At 45.8% G+C, this 23,725-nt stretch overlaps 2 protein-coding genes across 8 annotated transcripts in view; one reads left to right on the top strand and one right to left on the bottom strand.

The window, feature by feature from the left end:
* OGDH (oxoglutarate dehydrogenase) overlaps window positions 1–23,725 on the top strand; it is a 471,568-nt gene that overhangs the window by 356,974 nt on the left and 90,869 nt on the right. The window lies entirely within an intron of this gene.
* On the bottom strand, window positions 421–23,719 carry TMED4 (transmembrane p24 trafficking protein 4). Of its 7 annotated transcripts, XM_074379762.1 has the most exons (7): window positions 23,570–23,719; window positions 19,144–19,236; window positions 4,900–5,151; window positions 4,186–4,286; window positions 3,911–4,036; window positions 3,554–3,700; window positions 421–2,103 (listed from the first exon to the last, which is right to left on the bottom strand). In XM_074379762.1, exons 4-7 carry the CDS (start codon window positions 4,267–4,269, stop codon window positions 1,954–1,956), a joined length of 507 nt encoding a protein of 168 aa, XP_074235863.1. In that variant the 5' UTR covers window positions 4,270–4,286; window positions 4,900–5,151; window positions 19,144–19,236; window positions 23,570–23,719; the 3' UTR covers window positions 421–1,953. The 7 variants fall into 7 exon arrangements, with proteins under 7 accessions (XP_074235863.1, XP_039318007.1, XP_010339665.1 ...); XM_039462073.2 differs by lacking the exon at window positions 19,144–19,236; XM_010341363.3 differs by lacking the exons at window positions 4,900–5,151; window positions 19,144–19,236; window positions 23,570–23,719 and adding an exon at window positions 4,599–4,872.

Here is a 23,725-nt window from a genome sequence, read left to right as displayed (position 1 = left end):
AATTAGCTGGGTGTGGTGGCAGGTGCCTGTAATCCCAGCTACTTGGGAATCTGAGGCAGGAGAATCTCTTGAACTCAGGAAGTAGAGGTTGCAGTGAGCCAAGACTGCACTGCTGCACTCCAGCCCGGGCAACAGGGTGAGACTCAATCTCAAAAACAAATAAATAAAAATACAAAAATTATCCAGGCGTCGTGATGGGTGGCTGTAATCCCAGCTACTCAGGAAGCTGAGGCAGAAGAACTGCTTGAACCTGGGAGGCAGAGGTTACAGTGAGCCAAGATCGTGCCACTGCACTCCAGCCTGGGCAATAGAGCAAGACTCAAAAGAAAAAATATATATATATTTATATACACGCATATAAAATAGGCACATATCCCTGTATAGTATAGGACATAAGGAGAAATAACAAAAGGAGAATAATTTAGTTCTGTAGGTCAGATAATTTAATACATATTTTAAATAAATATATAATAAAAACTGAAATAAAATGTCAAGAATGGGGAACTAATGGCATTAAGTTTTATATAGAAGGGCATGAGGGAAATAGCTTAAAATTTGTTCAGATTTATGATTCAGAGGGCTAAGAAACAAGGTACTTAATTTCCTCAGATGATTCCTTGCAGATATGTGGTCTATTTGGTTGACCTTTGCGAATGGTTGAGCAGCCACCCCGTGTATTCCCATAGCCCCTGGACTGCCTGTCCAGGACAAACCTTAGCACCACCAGTCCACAGTGAAGTGCACTCCAGGTCATCTGGCAGTCCAGATACCTTTCCTCTTTTCCTTTAGATGCCTCCCCTCTGCCCACAACCTCTTATTTCAAACACAGCTATTACAACATGTTTTATTTCACTGGAAAATGCTGTAAAGAACCACTGACGAAAACATTTCGCACAGCTTAAATAAAAATTGAAAGGAAGGATAAGAGTGCACTGCCCCATGCTAGTTCTGTTGCCACCTTACCTCTGACTCTGAGGCCCTGTGGGATGAAAAGCAGGTATCCAAGAGAATTCTGCTTGGCAGAGCAGCCCCAACGCCGGCTTTCTGCCCCACAGGCTGCTGAAATCCTAGGAGCTGCCATGGGAGTTACCAAAAATGTGTGAATAAACAGAATGCAGAGGCTGAGATGGGTGGATCACCTGAGGTCAAGAGTTCAAGACCAGCCTGGCCAACATGGTGAAACCCTGTCTCTACTAAAAATACAAAAATTAGCTGGTCATGATGGTGGGCACCTGTAATCCCAGCTACTTGGGAGGCTGAGGTGGGAGAATCACTTGAACACGGGAGGCAGAGGTTGCCAGTGAGCCAAGATCACGCCATTGCGCTCCAGCCTGGGCGACGAGAGCAAAACTCTGACTCAAAAAAAGAAACAAAAAAACAAAACAGAATGCAGAAGGATTGCATTGGTGTTCTAAGCCATTTACAGGCAGTAAAACTTCTACTAGGAAGGAAAATATATAATTTATCAAAAAATAGTTCTAAGATATAGAAAAACATCTCACTTCTTTAGGGTCAAGACCTGCCCCTTATTTACATTCACAAAGCCATGGAGTGAACCCAGCAGACAGTGAGGCAAGGCCTGCTCTGTGGCGCATGCCAGTCACCTACTGCATAAGCAGACAAAGGGAAACAGAAAGTAATGGAGAGATTTTTCATTTGCTTATTTCGTGAAAAACAGAGAGAAATCACTCGAGGCAAAAGAAGCAAAACTGAGTCCTGGGTTAGCTTTGATTTCCTACAAGCCCTAAGATGGATGTTGCAAGACTGGACTAATGTCCTGTGTCTTTGAGAACCAGGGTTGGTAAGTGGCTCATCTGAATGGTTTGTGGCCATGGGACCAATGTGACTTATTATTTTTCATTTTTTTTTCCTAAAAATCCAGGTGGATAAAGGACTGTATCGGGAAAGTACCAAATAAATGAGGTAAAAAGGAAGGGTCATACAAAGAGAGCACTACACCAGCTTCTTGGCCTCAAAGAAGCTCTTGAGGTGACGCATCTGCCAGATGCCAGTGAGGATGAGGATGACAGTCTGAGCAATGGACCACCATAGGACCCTCTGGTTGGTGCTCTCGCTGGTCAGTCGAAAGCGCTCTTCACGATACTGTGTGGGGCAACACAGGATTAAATGAGCAGGAGAAACAGTCCCTGGCTGTTGTGAGGACCCTCCCTGCATGTAACTACTCAACTCAGGACCAAACTCCTTTTGGAATACTACCTGTGACTCCGTTAGGAGTGCTACGGTCTCCCCACTGAGGCTGCCCCAAGAAAGGGATGGGCTGTCCCTCCTTAAGCATCTCTGTTGGGACTGAAATCATGATCCTACCACTTCCAACAAGATCTCCCCCCTCAAAAAAAACAGGTAGGCAATGGCTGTTACTAGATTGTGAACTGCCCTTTTTTCACTTTATTTTATAGAGCTTAAAAATGACTACTGAAAGCAAAATGTGGTATATGCATACAATGGAATACTAGCCTTAAGGAAAAAAATTCTGACACATGCTATATAACATGGATGAACTTTGAGAACATCATGCTCAGTGAAATAAACCAGTCATGGAAAGGACAAATACTGAATGATTCCACTTATATGAGGTAGGGTAGTCCGGACCATAGAGACAGAAAATAAAATGGTGGGTGTCAGGAGAAAGGGAAATGGGGAATTATTGTTTATATTAAGTACATATTTGCTGGGTGCAGCAGCTCAGACCTGTAATCCCAGTACTTTGGGAGGCTGGGGTTAGGTAGATCACCTGAGGTCAGGAGTTCAGCCTGGCCGACATGGTGAAACTCTGCCTCTACTAAAAATACAAAACTTAGCCGGGCGTGGTGGCGCATGCCTGTGATCCCAGTTACTCGGGAGGCTGAGGCAGAAGAATTGCTTGAACCTGGGAGGCAGAGGTTGCACTGAGCAGAGATCGCACCACTACACTCCAGCCTGGACAACAGAGCAAGACTCTGTCTCTAAATAAATAAATACAGATTTTTAGTTTGAGAAGATGAAAAAGTTCTGGAGCTGGATGATGGTGCTGGTAACACAACATTAGGAATGCACTTAATACCACTAAACTATACGCTTAGAAACAGTTAAAATGGCACATTTTGTGTTATGTGTATTTCACCACAATAAAAAGTTTTGATTTAAAAAACAAGTTGGGCGAGGTGGCTCACGCCTGTAATCCCAGCACTTTGGGAGGCCAAGGTGGGAGGATCACCTGAGGTCGGGAGTTCCAAACCAGCCTGGCCAACATGGAGAAACATCGTCTCTACAAAATTAGCCAGGTGTGGTGGTGCATGCCTGTAATCCCAGCTACTCAGAAGGCTGAGGCAGAAGAATTGCTTGAACCTAGGAGGCAGCGGTCAAGATCATGCCATTGCACTCCAGCCTGGGCAACAAGAGTGAAACTCCATCTCAAACAAACAAACAAACAAAAATATCCAGACCAATACCTTTCATTCCATTGTCTGCAGAGCTGTCCAAGCAGAAATTTGAGTAGGTATAGTGGGTATAAAGGTCAACTGCTCTCTCCAATTACAAGGAGATATGCCCTTACCCTTTGGTAATCCTGCTCCTTCTGAATCTGTTCCACCTGATCAAGTAACTGGCGGGCACGGAGCTGTAGCTCCGTCAGCTTATCTTTTGCAGCAATCTCAGGGTAGTTGTTGGTGTGCTCCCCAACCTGGATGCCAAGGTGCACACGCTACAAGAAAACATGGAATGTCTGAATGGTGAGGCCTCCAGTTGTCTGTTCCAGGGTATAGAACCCACTCTTGTCCCTGGCTGTGGAGCAGAGGGCAACAATCTCTCTCCCTAATTCTGACTGTGCTACAAAGTTTCACAATAATGATAAATCAAAATTTGTAAACAAGTGAGAGATGCTAAGCTGAAGCCAAAGAGAAAATCCTTTTACCAGTTTGCCACCAGCGAAGAGAGCCATCCTGGTAGAGTTGGAGTGCAGACAGATTTGATGGTCACCAGGAGTGTGGGAGGTGAACGTGAAGCGGCCCTCCGAACCGTACTGCCGGGACAGCACCACCTACAGCATGTGTCAGTGGAAGGCCCCACCTTTATACCGCAGCCTCTCCAAGTGCAAGCTCCTGTCCCTTGAGGCCTCGACCAGGCAGGGCTGTATACCCGACGGGAGCTCCACTGAAGACGGGCTGCGTGGGCTAGAGCCAGTCTTACCTTGCCGTCGGGGTCCTTCACTTCCACGTGCATGCCCAGGCCAGGGGTCGAGGGCAGGAAAACCTCCTTCTGCTTATCCCACATCTGGGTACGATAGTTGCCTACGGGGCAGACACATAGTCACGACCCGGCCCCCTCCGACGTGTGACCCGGGGCTCTAGGCAGGGGGCCTGGCGTCCTCGGGGCACCCTAAGGCTAGGTATGGGGGTGCCAGCGACCCGGCTGGGCTCGGGAGGAGGGAGCGCTGCCGAGGGCCGAGCGGGGTACAAAGGGCCTCCCCACCCTCAGCCCGCCTGACCGATGACCATGGTCTCGTCGGGGATTTCCTCGATGAAGCAGCGCTTCTCGGTCTCGCCGATGTGAAAATAGAGTCCTCGGGAGCCTGTGGCGCACAGAGCGAGAAGCAGCAGTACCTGCTGCCACATCGCCAGCGAAGGCCCAGCCCGGACACCTGCCATCGCGCCTCACTTCCCCCCACGCGCCTGCGCACAGGTGCGCACCGCTCTGAGCCTGCGCGCCAGCCCAGCGACGCTGGAAAGAAAGCGCCTGCGCAGTGATGTCCGCCCGTCGTCTCCTGCTCCCCACCGAACACTGCCCCGCCCCGAGTCTCGCCCACTCACCTAGCCTGGCGCCCGGACACCCCCGCAACAAGGGTAGAGAGCGCATGCGCAATGATCCCCGCCCTCCATTTCTCACCCCGTTACATCAGAGTACCTCCTGCGCCTCTGCTGTTCTGCGCCTGCGCGCTGCCACAGCGACGCCATTCAGAGAAAGGGCGCCTGCTAGCTGTACCCAGCTGCGCCGCGGGGGAGAGGCGTCTGCGCAGTCACGCCCGCCTGCAGCCCCAGTTACTGATTTGGGTCACGGAGCACCAAGGGAAACGTTGGATGGAATATGGCCAGGCTTGGTGGCTACGATGGCCTGAAGCGTTCCTTTGGGTTCTCAACGCGGGCTCTCGAGTGTTTTCTGTGCCAAAAACAAAGAAAAAGTCCTGTGATGTTTTCCTCTGCGTGTCTACCTATCTGATTCCTCAGAACCGAGGCAGAATCCAGACCCCCACCCTGTCACGTTGGGAGAGCCTGCCGCGGCTAGGCTTTGCGAGACGGCATTTCTTGGGTGGGGACCAAAAGCCCAGTGGTACCATAGTTTCGGATCATTCTTTTTTTTTTTTTTTTTTTTTCATGTCAGATCATTCTTTTAAGAAGCTGGGGCCCTTGGCCGGGCGTAGTGGTTCACGCCTGTAACCCAAACACTTTGGAGGCCGAGGCAGGCGGATCACCTGAGGTGGGGAATTCAAGGCCAGCCTGACCAACATGGTGAAACCCTGTCTTTATTCAAAAAAAAAAAAAAAAGCTGGGGCCCGGCGCGATGGCTGACACCAGTAATCCCAGTCTCTACAAAAAAATACAAAAAACTAACCGGCGTGGTGGTATGCACCTGTAGTCCCAACTACTTGGGAGGCTGAGGCAGGAGAATCGCTAGAATGCAGGAAGCAGAGGTTGCAGTGAGTCAGGATCCCGCCACTGCACTCCAGCCTGGGTGATAGAGTGAGACTCTGTCTCAAAACAAACAAAAAAGCCGATATATATATATATATATATATATATATATATATATATATATATAAATTCCTCTTCTCTTTTTGTTGTTATTCATGCTATTTACTAATTAAAGAAACTGGGTCATTTGCCCAACAGAATTTTCGACTTTCTGGGTTTTGCTGATTGTATCTTCATGCGTCATTTAACTTTTTTTTTTTTTTTTTTTTTTTTTTGGCCCTGGCATGTCCTGTAATCAGTTAACTCTAGAGTCAGGGGAGGTTTACAGTGAAACTAATATTATAATTTTGTGTCTTTTTCTTAAAGAGGACTGTGAAATTTGTATAGCTTTTTGTTGTTGGTTTTCTTTTGAGACGGAGTTTCACTCTTGTTGCCCAGGCTGGATAGGGTGATCTCAGCTCACTGCAAACCCCGCCTCCCAGGATCAAGCAATTCTCATGCTTCAGCCTCCTGAGTAGCTGGGATTACAGACATGTGCCACCATGCCCAGCTAATTTTTTGTGTTTTTAGTAGAAACAAGAGTTTCACCATATTGTCCAGGCTGGTTTTGAACTCATGACCTCAGGTGATCCACCTGGCCTGGGCCTCCCAAAGTGTTGGGATTACAGGCGTGGGCCACTGCTCCCATCAGAAATTTGTGTAGTTTAAGGCTCCACAAAGCTTGGATTTATCCCTGGCTAGAGGCTTCACTAGGTTCAGGTTTAATGTTGAGGTTTGGGTTTGTTTTATTGGCAAGAATACTTAATGGCTAGCACTGTGTACTTCTATTGAGGCACGAGGTGGGGTAGACTTCTAGTAATAATTGTAATTTATCGGCTGGGCGCGGTGGCTCAAGCCTGTAATCCCAGCACTTTGGGAGGCTAAGACGGGTGGATCACGAGGCCAAGAGATCTAGACCATCCTGGTCAACATGGTGAAACCCTGTCTCTACTAAAAATACAAAAAATTAGTTGGGCATGGTGGCACGTGCCTGTAATCCCAGCTACTCAGGAGGCTGAGGCAGGAGAATTGCCTGAACCCAGGAGGCGGAGGTTGCGGTGAGCCGACATGGCGCCATTGCACTCCACCCTAGGTAACAAGAGCGAAACTCCGTCTCAAAAAAAAAAAAAGAAAATAATTGTAATTTATCTCTCAATTCAGGGGTCGTCATTCTGGTTATCCATCATAAAGTTTACTATCAGCCTTTCTTTTAATAGTCTAGCAAATGTTGATGATCATTAGACCAGTGGTTCTCAACCAGGGTTGATTTTGCCCTGTCCTACCAAGGGGGAATTTGGCAATGTCAGGAGATATTTTGGATTGTTGCAACTGGGTGGGGGCTGGAGGGTTGTTACTGCTGTTACCTAGAAAGTGAAGGCAACCAATACTGCTAAACACTGTATAATTCACAGAACACAACCTCACACCCCACTCCCACTCCACAGCAAAGAATTATCCAGTTCAAAATGTCAGTAGTACTGGGTTGAGAAACCCTAGTGTAGATTTATGATGTTCCTTAGGGGTGCAAAGTGTTGATTTCGAATGCTCTCATGCCTCCTGCATTTTTAAGATGAGATTCTTTCACAAAGATGAGAGTTCCCTCATCTCTCTGATTACTTTGAAATATAACCCATTCAGGATGGCCAGGATGTGTGCTTGATGCTTTCCTGGGCGCAGTGGCTATGCCTACAATCCCAGCACTTTGGGAGGCCAAGACAGGAGGACTGCTTGAGTCCAGGAAATGGTAAGATCCCCCTTTACAAAATACTGAAAAATCAGATGGGCCTGGAGATGCATGCCTGTAATTCCAGCTGCTTGGGAGGCTGAGGCTGGGAGGTGGCTAGAGCCCAGGAGGTTAAGGATACAGTGAGCCGTGATGGTGCCACATCACTCTAGCCTGGGTAACTGAGTGAGACCTTGTCTCAAATAATAATAGTAATTATAATAATGATGGATGGATGCCCCAGCATCCATCATCACCTCTATCTGTGACCAATTTGGGTTTCTTGGGGAGGAGGAGCAGTGCTCTCATGAATTGATGGATGTTTGGATATTTGATGTGCTTTAATCCATTATAGTCATTGTCCTTTTTTAAATGTTCAGATTGTCTCATTGAATATTGAGTTACTTCTATGCCTTGTGGCACAATCCTAGTAGTCCACAATCCTTGTAGTCTTTAGGTCAAGCTTGTCCAACCCGTGGCCCATGCAGCTCAACACAAATTCAGAAACTTTCTAAAGACATCAGGAGATTTTTTTTTTTTTCTGTATGAATCTGTTTTCAAGGACATTTTTTTTAGTGAGGTTTTTTTTGTTCTTGCTGTTTTGTTTTTTTAGTTCACTGGCTGTTGTTAGTGTACTTTATGTGTGGCCCAAGACAATTCTTCTTCTTCCAATGTGGCCCAGGGAAGCGAAAAGATTGGACACCCTGGGCTTCCTTGCTTTCTGTTTTATATATTTACTGCCCTAGAAACAAAATCAACCATTTCTCCAAGGAACCCTAAAATTCACTTTAGTGAGAAATGGTATTTGTACTGGCAAACTTTTTATTTTCTTCTTTCTTTAAAAAAAGGATCCTGAAATTTGTCTTCATTCAAATATATTAAAGAGACTGTATTCTCCGCAGTAGGAAGTTTAACTTAGGAGGCCAGGCACAGTGGCTCATGCCTGTAATCCCAGCACTTTGGGAGGCCAAGGCAGGAAGATTGCTTGAGTACAGAAGTTCAAGACCAGGCCGGGCGCGGTGGCTCAAGCCTGTAATCCCAGCACTTTGGGAGGCCGAGGCGGGTGGATCATAAGGTCAAGAGATCGAGACCATCCTGGTCAACATGGTGAAACCCCGTCTCTACTAAAAATACAAAAAAAAGTAGCTGGGCGTGGTGGCGCGTGCCTGTAATCCCAGCTACTAGGAGGCTGAGGCAGGAGAATTGCCTGAGCCCAGGAGGCGGAGGTTGCGGTGAGCCGAGATCGCGCCATTGCACTCCAGCCTGGGTAACAAGAGCGAAACTCCGTCTCAAAAAAAAAAAAAAGAAGTTCAAGACCAGTCTGGGCTACATGGTGACACCCTGTCTCTACCAAAAACAAAAAAAAAATAGCCAGGCATGGTGGCATGGGCCTGTAGAACCAACCACTCGGGAGGCTGAGGTGGGAGGATCACTTGACCCCCAGAAGGTTGAGGGTGCAGTGAGCCATGATGGTGCCACTGCACTCCAGCCTGCGCAACAGAATGAGACCCTGTCTCCAAAAAAGGAAGAAAATTTTTTTTTTTCTTGAGACAGAGTTTCACTCTTGTTACCCAGGCTGGAGTGCAATGGCGTGATCTTGGCTCACCGCAACCTCCGCCTCCTGGGTTCAAGCAATTCTCCTGCCTCAGCCTCCTGAGTAGCTGGGATTACAGGCACGTGCCACCATGCCCAGCTAATTTTTTGTATTTTTAGTAGAGACGGGGTTTCATCATGTTGACCAGGATGGTCTCGATCTCTTGACCTCGTGATCCACCCGCCTCAGCCTCCCAAAGTGCTGGAATTACAGGCTTGAGCCACCGCGCCCGGCCAGGAAGAAAATTTAACTTACGGATTCTAATTCCCCAGATGAGATTTTTCTGCTCAGAAGCCATGAGGCAATTTCTGCCAACATTTGTCTAGGCTCTTTGTCTAGACCAGCCACCCCTTCCTCCTCTTGTTCAACCAATATGTGCTAGCCAGCCATTTGTGACAGCCACTGTTCCAATGGGAAAACATGGGTGACCAAAACAAAAATCCTTGTCTAGGCCAGGCTCGGTGGCTCATGCCTGTAATCCCAGCATTTTGGGAGGCCAAGGCAGGTGGATCATCTGAACTCAGAAGTTCGAGACCATCCTGGACAACATGGTAAAACCCCATCTCTACCAAAAATACAAAAAATTAGCCAGGCAGTGACATGCACCTGTAGTCCCAGCTTCTTGGGAGACTGAGGTGGGGGACTTCACTTGAGCCTGAGAGGCAGAGGTTGCAGTGAGCCGAGACTGTGCCACTGCACTCCAGGCCTGGGTGACAGAGTCAGGCCCTGTCTCAAAAAGCAACAAACAACAACAATAAATCCTTGTCTTCAGCCGGGCGCGGTGGCTCAAGCCTGTAATCCCAGCACTTTGGGAGGCGGAGGCGGGTGAATCACGAGGTCAAGAGATCGAGACCATCCTGGTCAACATGGTGAAACCCCGTCTCTACTAAAAATACAAAAAAATTAGCTGGGCATGGTGGCACATGCCTGTAATCCCAGCTACTCAGGAGGCTGAGGCAGGAGAATTGCCTGAACCCAGGAGGCGGAGGTTGCGGTGAGCCGAGATCGCGCCATTGCACTCCAGCCTGGGTAACAAGAGCAAAACTCCGTCTCAAAAAAAAAAAAAAAAAAAAAAAAAATCCTTGTCTTCATGGCTTTATCTTGATTGTTGTCTGCCCAACAAGATAAAGAAAGAAATACAGAGCATGTCAGATGGAGATAAGTATCAAGAAGAAAAATAAGGTACAGCAGAAGAAAGTATAGTAGACTTAATGGTGGACCCCAGAAGATATGTCCGTGTTTGAATCACTGGAACCTGTGAATGTGACCTTATGTGGAAAAAGAGTCTCTGCAGATGTAATTAAGGATTTTGAGACTTGATAATCCTGGATTAACCAGGTTAGCCCTAAATCCAATGACAGGTGTCCTTATAAGAGACACAGAAATACCTCACCTGGTAATGGCTACTATTTAAAAAACAAAAACAGAAAATAAATGTTAAAAGAGTGTTAAGGCCGGGCGCAGTGGCTCAAGCCTGTAATCCCAGCACTTTGGGAGGCCGAGGCGGGTGGATCACGAGGTCGAGACATTGAGACCATCCTGGTCAACAAGGTGAAACCCCGTCTCTACTAAAAACAAAAAAAAAATTAGCTGGGCATGGTGGCTCATGCCTGTAATCCCAGCTACTCAGGAGGCTGAGGCAGGAGAATTGCCTGAACCCAGGAGGCGGAGGTTGCGGTGAGCTGAGATCGCGCCATTGCACTCCAGCCTGGGTAACAAGAGCGAAACTCCATCTCAAAAAAAAAAAAAAAAGAGTGTTAAATAGGCAGGGCGTGGTGGCTCATGCCTATAATATCAGTCCTTTGGGAGCCCAAAGCCAGTGGATCACGAGGCCAGGAGTTTGATCAGCTTGACCAAAATGGTGAAACCCTGTCTCTACAAAAAATACAAATATTAGCTAGGCATGGTGGTGTGCAGCTGTACTCCCAGCTACTCAGGAGGCTGTGGCAGGAGAATTGCTTGAACCCTGGAGGCAGAGGTTGCAGTGAGCAGAGATCACGCCACTACACTTCAGCTCGAGTGATAGAGCAAAACTCCATCTCAAGAAAAAAAATGTGTTAAATAATTAAAAGTAAAACAATCAGGTGGCTCATGCCTGCAATCCCAGCACTTTAAGAGGCTGAGGCGGGAGGATCACCTGAGGTTGGGAGTTCGAGACCAGCCTGACCAACGTGGAGAAAACCTGCCTCTACTAAAAATATAAAATTAGCTGGGCATGGTGGTGTATGCCTGTAATCCCAGCTACTCAGGAGGCTGAGGCAGGAGAACCACTTGAACCCGGGAGGCAGAAGTTGCAGTGAACTGAGATCACACCATTGCACTCTAGCCTGGGCAACAAGAGCGAAACTCTGTCTCAAAAAAAAAAAAAAAAAAAAAAAGGTAAAACAATCATATAATCCAGCAGTCCCACCTCTAAGTATTTATCCAAAGGAAGTCAGAATCTAGACAAAATACCTACACTCCCATTTTCATAGCAGCATTATTCACAATAGCCAAAAGGTAGAATCAATGTAAATATGTACATTGTACCTACCACAAAATGTGGTATATACATACAATGTTGTATTACAAGCCAACAGAAGAGATGAAATTCTGATCCGTGCTACAACATGGATGAAACTTAACATTATGCTAAGTGGTATAAGTCAATCACAGAAAGACAATTACCATATGATTCCATTTAAATGAAGTGTCTAAAGTAGTCAAAATCATAGAAGCAAAATAATAGAATGGTTACCTGCGGGGGGAGCTGTTGTCTAATGGGTACAGAGTTTCAGATTAGCAAAACGAAAAAGTTCTGGAGATCTGTTTCATAACAATGTGAATATATTTAACAGACTGAACTGCACACCTAAAAATGGTTAAGATGTCCAGGCATGGTGGCTCACGCCTGTAATCCCAGCACTTTGGGAAGCCAAGGCGAGCAGATCATGAGGTCAGAAGTTCAAGACCAGCCTGGCCAATATCCCATCTCTACTAAAAATACAAAAATTAGCCGGATGTGGTGGCACATACCTGTAATCCCAGCTACTCAGGAGGCTGAGGCGGGAGAATCGCTTGAACCTAGGAAGCAGAGGTTGCAGTGAGCTGAGACCACGCCCTTACATTCCAGCCTGGGTGACAGTATGGGACTCTTGTCTCAAAAAAAAAAAAAAAATTAGCCAAGTGTGGTGGCTCATGCCTGTGGTCCAGTTACTTGGGAGACTCAGATGGAAGGACAGTATGAGCCCAAGAGGTTGAGGGCACAGTGAGCTATGATCCTAACACTGCGCTCTAGCCTGAGCAAGACACTGGGCAACAGATTGAGTCTCAAAAAAAAAAAAAAAAAAAAAAAAAAACAAAGTTAAGATGGTAAATTTTAAGTTATGTGTTTTTTTCTCAAAACACACACACAAAAAAAGCTAAAAGAAAAAAAGAAAAGAGGCATTGTGATAACAGAGGCAGACACTGGAAAAATAATGCTGCCCAAAGTCAAGGAATGCCTGGAGCCACGAGAAACTGGAAGAGACAGGAAAACAGTCTCCCCTAGGGCCTCTAGAGAAAGTGCAGCCCTGCCCTCTCCTGACTTTGGATTTCTGCCCTCCCTGACTGAGAGAGAATACAAGTCTGTTGTTTTAATCGATCATGTTTCTGGTAATTTGTTATGGCAGCCACAGGAAACAAATGTAGGGAGTGTTTGGTTGGAGGTGGGGTGAGTACACTTTTAGACGGAGTGGCAGTAAGGCTCACAGAGAAGATGCCAGCTGAAAGGCCTCTTAGGATGGGCAGTCATGTGTATGCCTGGGGAAAGAGTGAAGGCTGGATGCTACTGCATGTCTGGGGAGTCAGGAGGCTAATGCATGCCCCTCCAGCAGGGCAGGAGGAGAATGCGGGAGAACATCAGAGGAAAAGGGTCATAGATAGGGTGGGAAGGTTAGCTGGCCTTTTAAAACATTTTAAGGACTTTGGCTCGTACCCTGAGTGAGAACTCTTTAGGGGGTTTCGAGTGAAGAGTGACAATCTGAAGTATGTTTTAGAATTATCCTGTCCTTTGTAGGGACATGGATGAACCTGGAAACCATCATTCTCAGCAAACTGACACAAGAGCAGAAAATCAAACACCATATATTCTCACTCATAGGCGGGTGTTGAACAATGAGAACATATGGACACAGGGAGGGGAGCACTACACACTGGGGTCCGTTGGGGGGAAATGGGGGAGGGGTGGGGGGGTGGGGAGGTGGGAAGAGATAGCATGGGGAGAAATGACAGATACAGGTGAGGGGACGGAAGGCAGCAAACCACACTGCTATGTGTGTACCTATGCAACAATCTTGCATGTTCATCACATGTACCCCAAAACCTAAAATGCAATTAAAAAAAAAAAAAAAAGAATTATCCTGTCCAGGCAAGAGATGGTCATCCTAAGGTAAGGATCATCAGTGGGTACAGACAATTTCTGCAAATAGCATTTCACCTTTTTGTTTGGTTGGTTTGGTTTTTTTTTGTCTTGTTTTGTTTTTTGAGACAGACTCTTAATCTGTTGCCCAGGCTGAAATGTAGTGGAACGATCTTGATTCACTGCAACCTCCGCCTCTGAGGTTCAAGCAATTCTCCTGCTTCAGGAGAGCGCCACCATGCTCCACTAACTTTTGTATTTTTAGTAGAGATGATGTTTCTCCATGTTGGCCAGGCTGGTCTCAAACTCCTGACCTCACGTGATCTGCCTACCTGAGCCTCCCAAACTGCTGGGATTACAGGCATAAGCCACCGCACATGCCCAGTTCGTTTTTTTTTTTTTTTTTGTAGACTGAGTCTCACTCAGTTGCCCAGGCTGCAGTGCAGTGGTGTCATCTCCACTCACCGCAGACTTGGCCTCTCAAGCGATCCTCCCACCTGAGCATCTCAAGTAGCTGGGGCTACAGGTGCACACCACCATGCCCAGCTAATGTCTGTATGTTTTGTAAAGATGGGACTTCGCTATGTTGCCCAGGCTGATCTCAAACTCCTGGGCTCGAGTGATCCACCCACCTTGGCCCACCTTGGCCTCTCAAAGTTCTGGGATTACCGGTGCCAGCCACCGCACCTGGCCTTAATAGCATTTAATAGCATTTAACCTGAGCTAAGCAGGTCTTTTATCCTATCTTGCAGTTTACAGGACACTTAGGAGACAGAGGGCAAAGTTAGAGGAAACAATAAGGCAAATCCAGAGTATACGAAAGTTTGCCTCAACCCTTCAAAAACTAAAGTCAAGAAGAGAGCGAAGATAAAGTGAGGGAAATGCACTAGTTTAAAAGAGACCAAGGCTGGGCACAGTGGCTCACACCTGTAATCCCAACAATTTGGGAGGCCCAGGCAGGTGGATTGCTTGAGCCCAGGAGTTAAAGACCAACCTGAGCAAGATGGCTAAACCTCATCTCTACGAAAAATACAAGTTAGCCAGGCATGGTGGTGTGTGCTTATAGTCCCAGCTACTCGAGAGGCTGAGGTGGGAGGATCGCTTAAGTCCAAGAGGCAGAGGTTGCAGTGAGCCAAAATCACACCACTGCATCCAACCGGGGTGACAGAGTGAGACCCTATCTTAAAAACGAACAAACAAAAAAAGCATTATTTATTTTATTTATTTATTTTTTTGAGATAGGGTCTCACACCAAAGAAGATGAGAATCTTGATTGGGCTTAAGTGTGTTACACTACCTGCAAAGACCACTGCTGACAATTCCTCCAATCCCTGTAAACACATACAGCTCCTCCCATTTAGGGGTAGAGTCTATTTTCCCTCAACTTGAATTTAGGCTGGTCCTGTGGTTTGCTCTGACCAATTCAATGGAGTGGAAGGGAAGCTATATGACTTCTGGGGCTTAGGCCAAAGAGATCTTGCAGCTTCCATTTTCATTCCCTTGGAACCCAGCTGACAGGAGGTCCAGCCCACTCAATTGGACCAGTTGGAATGAAACCATTTTGGATCCTGCAATCCCAATGGAGCTGCCCCAGCCAATACCAAATGGAACACTGATGAGCTATCCCTACTGAAACCACACAATGCAGTTATGCAACTGGAAAAAAGTCAGAAAGCTCTCTATGAACTGAAAAGCTTCATATGAATAGAAGGATTTCCAGTATATACTGTTCAACTTTTTTTTTTTTTAGACAAGAGTCTTGCTCTGCCACCCAGGCTGTAGTGCAGTGGTACCACCTTGGCTCACTACAACTTCCACCTTCTGGGTTCAAGCAATTCTCATACCTCAATCTCCCAAGTAGCCGGGATTACAGGTGTGCACCACCACACCTGGCTCATTTTTGTATATTTAGTAGAGATGGGGTTTCACCATGTTGGCTAGGCTGGTCTCAAACTCCCAGCCTCAGGTAATCCACCCACCTCAACCTCCCAAAGTGCTGGAATTATAAGCATGAGCCACCATACCTGGACATCAATTTGAAAAGCAGATGCAGAAAGGAATACATAGTAAACTCTCTTTGGTATTTGTACTTGCATGACAAAACACTGGAAGAATATTTGAGAAACTAATATAAGTGGTTATAAGTAACCTAAGATTGAGCTATTATACACCAGTAGGGTTTGTACTGGTTAACATATGGAAATATTCTTGTCCTGGTCAGTAAATGGCCATTACCAAACCCCTGAATTCCCTCCACCTCTTTCTCTCACCCCAGGATAAACGATGGCCCCAAAATCCAACAAGAGTTAACCCCAGCAGGGAAGGGGTCTGGCAGGCCAACAAAGAATTAGGTGGATGCTCATGGGACAGGAGACTTTACAAATAAAACTTTTAGATAAACTTTTTATTTCTGAGCCATATGAATATGTCACTTGGTAAAAAGGAATTTAAGGTGAGGTGTGGTGACCCATGCCTATAACCCCAGCACTTTCGGAGGCTGAGGCAGGAGGACTGCTTGAGGCCAGGAGTTTGAGGCTGTAATGAGCTATGATCATGCCACTGCACTCCAACCTGGATAATAGAGTGAGACCCTGTCTTTAAAAAAAAATAATAAATTAAAAATCAGCCGGGCGTGGTGGCTCACGCCTGTAATCCAAGCACTTTGGAGGCCAGGGCGATCGGATCACCTGAGGTTGGGAGTTCAAGACCAGCCTGACCAACGTGGTGAAACCCCGTCTTTAAAAATATATATAGAAAAAATATTAAAAATCAAAGTCAAAAGGAATTTGAAGGGAAAAGAATGTGTTGCTTATAAAAAATAAAAAGAGAATGTGTTGCTTATTTAACAAAATAAAAATTAGAAATTAAAGAAGTGCTACAGACCAGGCACAGTGTCTCACACCTGTAATCCCAGCACTTTGGGAGGCCAAGGAAGGTGGATGGCCTGAGCTTAGGAGTTTGAGACCAGCCTGGGCAACATGGTGAAACTCTATCTCTACCAAAAATACAAAAAATCACCCAGGTATGGTAGCACACACCTGTGGTCCCAGCTACTGAGGAGGCTGAAGTGGGAGGATCATTTGGGCTTGGGAGGCAGAGGTTGCAGTTAGCCAAGACTGCACCGCTGCACTCTAGACTGGGTGACAGAATGAGACCCTGTCTCAGAAAGAAAGAGTCTGAGTGTGGTGGCTCACTCCTATAATCCCAGCACTTTAGGAGGCTGAGTCAGACAGATCACGTGAGGTCAGGAGGTTGAGACCAGCCTGCCCAACATGGCGAAAACCTGTTTCTACTAAAAATACAAAAAATTAGCCAGTTGGTCTGGGTGTGGTGGTTCATACCTATAAACCCAGTGCTTTGGGAGGCTAAGGCAGGAGGACTGCTTGAACACAGAAGTTTGAGACTAGCCTAGGCAACATAATGATACCCTTGTCTCAAAATAAAATAAAAATAAAATAAAATGGTAAAATATAAAACAAAATAAAATAGCCAGGCATGGTGACACACATCTGGATTACTAGCTGCCTGGGAGGCTGAGGTGGATCACCTGAGACCAGTTCAAGGCTATAGTGAGTTATGATCATGCCACTGCACTCCAGCCTGGATGACAAGGAAAGACCCTGTCTTTGAAAAAAAAAAAAAAAAAAAATGAAGTTGCATCCCTACTGCACAGTCACATATCAAAATTAACTCAAAATGAGTAAACAATCTAAATATGAACTAAAACTATAACCTCATAGAAGAAACATAGAGGTAAATCTTCATAACCTTAGATTTGGCAATGGATTCTTAGATAGGACATAAGCAACATCAAAATTTAAAACTTTCAACCTTTTGTGAGTGGTGACTAGCACTAAGAGAAGCAAGGAAGGCCTGGGGCACACAGTAAGAACTCAAGGTGGTGGAGTGATGCCTGACCATCCCCAGAAGCCACACACCAACCCTATACCCCATGTGAATCTTTGAGCCTCTGGCACTTTGTATCTCAGCTAAAGACAGTTTCGGTGGAAACTGTCTCCAGTGGGCAGGTGTTGGAGAACCCTTCCTCTTTGAGTGAAGAATTTGGGCATCTGGCTGCACTATCCTCCAGTGGCAACTAAAACCTGCACTGGGAATATGGGCCCTAACTTGGTGGACACCACCACCTGGTGAGAGTGCCAAGCACATTCCATCCAGATGAGGAAGATGGAGACTGCGTGTCCCCAGTCAGTGATCAATTCCACCACTTCACTGTCAATTTCCTTCTGCACCACTAGTCCTGCCATAACAGCATGAGCCATGCTTTGCTAACAAGAGACCCAACACCTTCTCTAGGTACGAAGTCCTCTCCACCCCGAAGACAACCCAGATAAACTCCTCAGGAACAACAACAAAAATTATAAACTTTTGTACATCAAAGGACATTGTCAAGAGATAAAAAGAGAGGCCCCAGCACATTTGAGAGGCTGAGGTGGGAAGATCTCTTGAGGCCAGGAGTTCAAGGCCAGCCAGGGCAACAAAGCAAGACCCTGTCTCTACAAAAAATAACCATATTAGTTGGGTGTGGTAGTGTGCATCTGGGGTATGGTCCCAGCTACTCAGGAGGCTGAGGCGAGAAGATCACTTGAGCCTAGGAGGTCAGGGCTGTAGTGAGCCAAGATCGTGTGCCACTGCACTCCGCCCTAGGAAAGAGAGAAAGACCCTGTCTCAAAACAAACAAACAAACAAAAAAAAGAAATGAAAACCTACAAAATGGAAGAAAAACCTACAAATCATATATCTGATTAGATTTAATATCCAGAATATGTAAAGAACTCCTCTAACTCAACAAGAAAACGACTCAATTTAGGCCGGGCGTAGTGGCTCACGCCTGTAATCCAAGCACTTTGGAGGCCAAGGTGGGCGGATCACCTGAGGTTGGGAGTTCAAGAACAGCCTGACCAACATGGTGAAACCCCATCTTTAAAATAAAATAAAATAAAAGAGAAAGAAAACAACCCAACTTAAAAATGGGCAAATGACTCAACTAGACAGTTCTCTAAAGAAAATATGCAAATGGACAAGAAGCATGTGAATATATGCTCAACATCATTAGCCATTAGGGAAATGCAAGTCAAAACCACGATGAGCTATGCACGGTGGCCCACACTTGCAGTCCCAGCCCAGGAGTTCAAGGCTGTAGTGATCTCTGATTGTGCCCATGCACTGCAGACTGGGTGACAAAGTGCGACCCCATCTCTAAAAAATAAATAATAATTTCTAAACCACAATGAGATGCCACCTCTTTGAGGTCTTGCTATGTTGCTCAGCTGATCTTAAACTCCTAACCTCAAGCAATCCTTCTGACTCAGCCTCCCAAAGTGGTGGGATTACAGGCATAAGTCACTATGCTTTGCCAAATGTTTTTTGGGGGGAAGGTGGGGAAGTGGGGGAACAGGGTCATGCTTTGTGCTCAGGCTGGTGTACTATGGCATGATCACAGCTCACTCCAACCTCAAGCTCCTGGGCTCAAGCAATCCTACTGACCCAGTGTTCCAAACAGGGAAGACTACAAGCATGTGTCACCACTCCTAATTTTTTTTTTTTTTTTTTTTTTTTTGTAGAGACAAAGTCTTGATATGTTGTTCAGGCTGACAGTCCTTTCGCTTTGGACTTTGAAAGGCTGGGATTACAGGAGTGAGGCAACACAGCTGACCGATAATAATTTTTTAAAAAATAGAGACATTAAAAAAAAATAGAGACACACCTGTAATCTCAACGCTATGGAAGGCTGAAGCAACAGGATCACTTGAGGCCAGGACTTCCAGACCAGCCCGGGCAACACAGCAAGAGCCTGCCTCTACAAAAAATATAAAAAATTAGCCCAGCATGGTGGTGCATGCCCATTGTCCCAGCTACTTAGGAGTAAGCCGAGAGGATCACTTGAGCCCCAGAGGTTGAGGCTGCAATAAGCTGTGATTGCACCACTGCACTCCAACCTGACACCCCGTCTCAAAAAAAAAAAAAAAAAAAAGATGCAGTCACTGTGGGAGCTTCTCACTTCCTGAAAAAGCCAGACAGAATACCCATATAACCCAACAATTACACTCACAGGTAAACAGGCAAAAGAATTATAAACAGGTGTAGTAATCACAGAACCAGTTGAATCTGGTTCAACTTTTTTTTTTTTTTTTTTTTTTTTTGAGACGGAGTTTCGTTGTTGTTGCCCAGGCTGGAGTGCAATGGTCTTGGCTCACTGCAACCTCCGGCTCCCTGGTTCAAGCGATTTGTCTCCCTCAGCCTCCCTAGTAGCTGGGATTACAGTCACCCGCCACCATGCCTGGCTAATTTTTTTTGTATTCGTAGTAGAGACAGGATTTCACCATGTTGGCCAGGCTGGTCTTCAACTCCTGACCTCGGGTGATCTGCCTGCCTCAGCCCCCCAAAGTGCTGGGATTTCAGGTGTGAGTCACCTCGCCCAGCCTGTTTCAACTTTTATCAATAACAAAATGATAAGTTGGTTTTCAGTTACAATAGATCCCCAGGTAGCAAGTCATGTAACCTGAGCATGCCCAGATGAACCAAGTGTGCCTGACAGCTGACCCCGGTGTTGGTGGGAACACAAAAGTCAACCACAGGCAGGACTTAAGCACTCAAATGGAGGAATGGACACCAAGTTAGAAAGCAAGGGGCACCCTGTTTTGCTGCAGTATGAACTTAAATACCAAAGATCCAGGAAGGTCGGGCGCGGTGGCTCAAGCCTGTAATCCCAGCACTTTGGGAGGCCGAGGCGGGTGGATCACGAGGTCGAAAGATCAAGACCATCCCGGTCAACATGGTGAAATCCCGTCTCTACTAAAAATACAAAAAAACTAGCTGGGCGTGATGGTGCATGCCTGTAATCTCAGCTACTCAGGAGGCTGAGGCAGGAGAATTGCCTGAGCCCAGGAGGCGGAGGTTGCGGTGAGCCGAGATCGCGCCATTGCACTCCAGCCTGGGTAACAAGAGCGAAACTCCATCTCAAAAAAAAAAAAAACCAAAGATCCAGCATTGCCTCTTTGCATCACCCGAACAGATCATGCGTTGTTGTATTTTCCCATGTCCCTCATAATTGCTTTCTGCCTATAAAACCTGTCCCCAGATCCCATCTCGGGGAGACAAATTTGAGTGTTGCCTCTGGTTTCCCTGCTGGTCAATCTTACAATGAAGCCTTTTCTCAAAAGCTCATGACATAGTATTGGCTTCTATGTGTGTCTAGCAGTAAGCCCATTGCTTGGTAACACAATGGGATCAAACATTTATAAGCCAATGTTCACTGCAACATTATTCAAAATAGCAAAAAAGCAGAAACAACCCAAGTGTCCATCAATAGATGAACGAATAAACAAAATGTGGTATATACATACAAAGGAATATTATTCAGCCATGAAAAGAAATGAAGTTCTGGCCAGGCATGGTGGCTCACCCCTGTAATCCCAGCACTTTGGGAGGTTGAGGCGGACAGATCACTTGAGGTCAGGAGCTCAAGACCAGCCTGGCCAACGTGATGAAACCCCCGTCTCTACTAAAAATACAAAAAATTAGCTGGGTGTAGTGGCAGGCACCTGTAATCCCAGCTACTGGGGAGGCTGAGGCAGGAGAACTGCTTTACCTGGGAGGAGGGGGTACAGCAATGAGCTGATATGGTGCCACTGTACTCCAGCCTGGGCAACAAGAGTGAAACACTGACTCAAACAAAAAAAAAAGAAAAAAGAAAAAAAATTAGCCAGGAGTGGTAGAGCGTGCCTGTAGTCCTAGCTACTTAGGAGGCTAAGGCGTGAGAATCACTTGAACCCAGGAGGTAGAGGTTGCAGTGAGCTGAGATCGTGCCACTGCACTCCTAGAACTGAGCAAGATCCTGTTTTAAAAAAAAGAAAAGAAATGAAGTTCTGACCCATGCTACAACATGGATAAACCTTGACAACATCATACTAAATGAAATAAGGCAGACACAAAAGGACAAATACAGTATGATTCCACCTACATAATATAGCTGAGTAGTCAAATTTATAGAGACAGCATAATAGAGGTTACCAAAGGAGAGGTGAAGGACAGGAGGAGAGGGAGAAATAGGAAGTTATTGCTTAATGGTTACAGAGTTTCTGTTTCGGGTGATGAAAAAGTTTTGGAAATTAAGTGGTGATGGTTGTATAATACTGTGAATGTAATTAATGCCACTAAATTATACACTTAAAAATGGTTAAAATGGCATTTTAAATAATAATAATAACAATAATAATAAAGACAGCATCTTGCTCCCTGGCCCAGGTTGGAGTACAGTGACACAATCATAGCTCACTGCAGCCTTGATCTCTCAGGCTCAAGAGATCCTCCTGCCTCAGCTTCCCAATTAGCTGAGACTACAGGTGAGTGCCACTATACCCAGCTAATTTTCTTGATTTTTAGTAGAGATGAGATCTTGTCCTGTTGCCCAGGCTGAACTGAAACTCCTGAGCTCAAGCGATCCTCCCACCTCCACCTCCCAAAGTGCTGGGATTACAGGTGTGAGCCACTGGAGCCAACTGCAAATTTTTAATACATACATTTTCATCATAATTTATTTTTTAAAAAGGAAAAAAGAATACTGAAGTTTGTTCCTTGATCTCTTCACTTTCTTCCAGTCTCTAAATCCTTGTTGCATACATTAGCCTAACTTCATTCTCTAATAAGCACTTACACTTCCACATTTAAAAAACAATGAAAAAAAAAACCTCTTTGCTTTTCCTCTTTCATAATTGTTCTAAGTCTATATCATACCCGCCTGTGGGTGGCATAGCCTTGGTCTGAATACTGGCCCAGATTGAGATATTTGTGTCTTCCATGGAACTGTCGTGCTTGATGGATCGCTATCCCTTGCCACCCCAATATCTGCTGCTCTACCACATGACACTATCCTTGTTTTTAAGTAGTTATCTTCTTGGGAAAATATATTCAAGAGAACATTTCAAGACAGTCTGGAACAGTGTTTCCTTAACGTCAGTCATTTGGATGCCACCTTCCTATACATACAGTATCTATAACAGTTAACAGTTTCTTTAGATAGAACCATTTATTAGAAAACGTTTTTTAATGTAAAGAAAATCAGTACTACTTGCCACAAACAACAAAGATAAAACTGACCAAAATCATGAAAAGCAGTTTCTAACTTTATATAATATTACTGCCCACTGAAAGCTTTGAGCCTAAGGTCTGATCTCTCTCTGTCAAAAAGGGAAAGAAGAAAAAAGTGAAGTTAAAGACATGATATGAAATGAGGTTTTCTCCTGGCTGTAATGAAGGGTGAAGAAGTACAAGGGACTTTCTCAATATGTTATTGAATATAATTTGCCATATTTAATCAATTCTAAGATAATTTTTCCCATTTTTTTCTCTTTTTTTTTTGGATACTGATTCTCACTTTGTCACCCAGGCTGGAGTGCAGTGGCACGATCTCGGCTCACTGCAAACTTCGCCTCCCGGGTTCAAGTGATTCTCCTGCCTCAGCCTCCCGAGTAGCTGGGATTACAGGCGTCCGCCGCCACCACGCCTGGCTTTTTAAAATTTTTGGTTGAGACAAGGTTTCGCCCTGTTGGCCAGGCTGTTCTCGAACTTCTGACCTCAAGTGATCTGCCTGCTTTGGCCTCCCAAAGTGCTAGGATTACAAGCGTGAGCCACCGCGCCCGGCCTTTCCCCGAATTCCCTTTAAAATAGGGAGCATCGGCCGGGCGCAGCGGCTCACGCCTGTAATCCTAGCACTTTGGGAGGCCGAGGTGGGTGGATCACCTGAGGTCAGGAGTCAAGACCAGCCTGGCCATCATGGTGAAACCCCATCTTAAAAAAAAGAGTAAAAATTAAAATAGGGAGCATCTTACAATCAACAGGTTGTGACAGGTTAATTAGCCGCCCTTTATTTTTGATAGGTGGCTCTGGAGTCAGGAGAACCCGGGCAAGACCCCAGCACTGCCTACTGTCATTTTTAGACTGGGTATAGGAACACCCATCTCACAGGTTGTTACACAATAGTGCCGGTGAAGCGCTTGTCACAAAGCCTGACCCAGGACAAGCTAAAAAACAGGAGATTCTGTAAGCAAATTGTTTATTTTTGTACGCTGATAAGTTTCACATCAACCCAACTATTTCTTGATAAGTTCCTACTGGTGCTAGAGATATCTTACTTTTCGAAATTACTTAGGATCGTAGAAGCCGCCGGAAGTCCACAGACTCAATCTTATCTCTCTAGCGGAGCAAACCGCTGGGCTCCAGCCGGCCCTGGCTTCTGCAACTGCGCGGTCGGCGCCGTGACACCCGGCGCCGCTCTGTGACGTCACCAA

This window comes from Saimiri boliviensis, chromosome 10 (genome assembly GCF_048565385.1).
Source record: "Saimiri boliviensis isolate mSaiBol1 chromosome 10, mSaiBol1.pri, whole genome shotgun sequence".
Classification (NCBI taxonomy): Eukaryota; Metazoa; Chordata; class Mammalia; order Primates; family Cebidae; genus Saimiri; species Saimiri boliviensis.
Note: the sequence above shows the minus strand (reverse complement) of the source record. Positions and strands in the feature narration are given on the sequence as shown.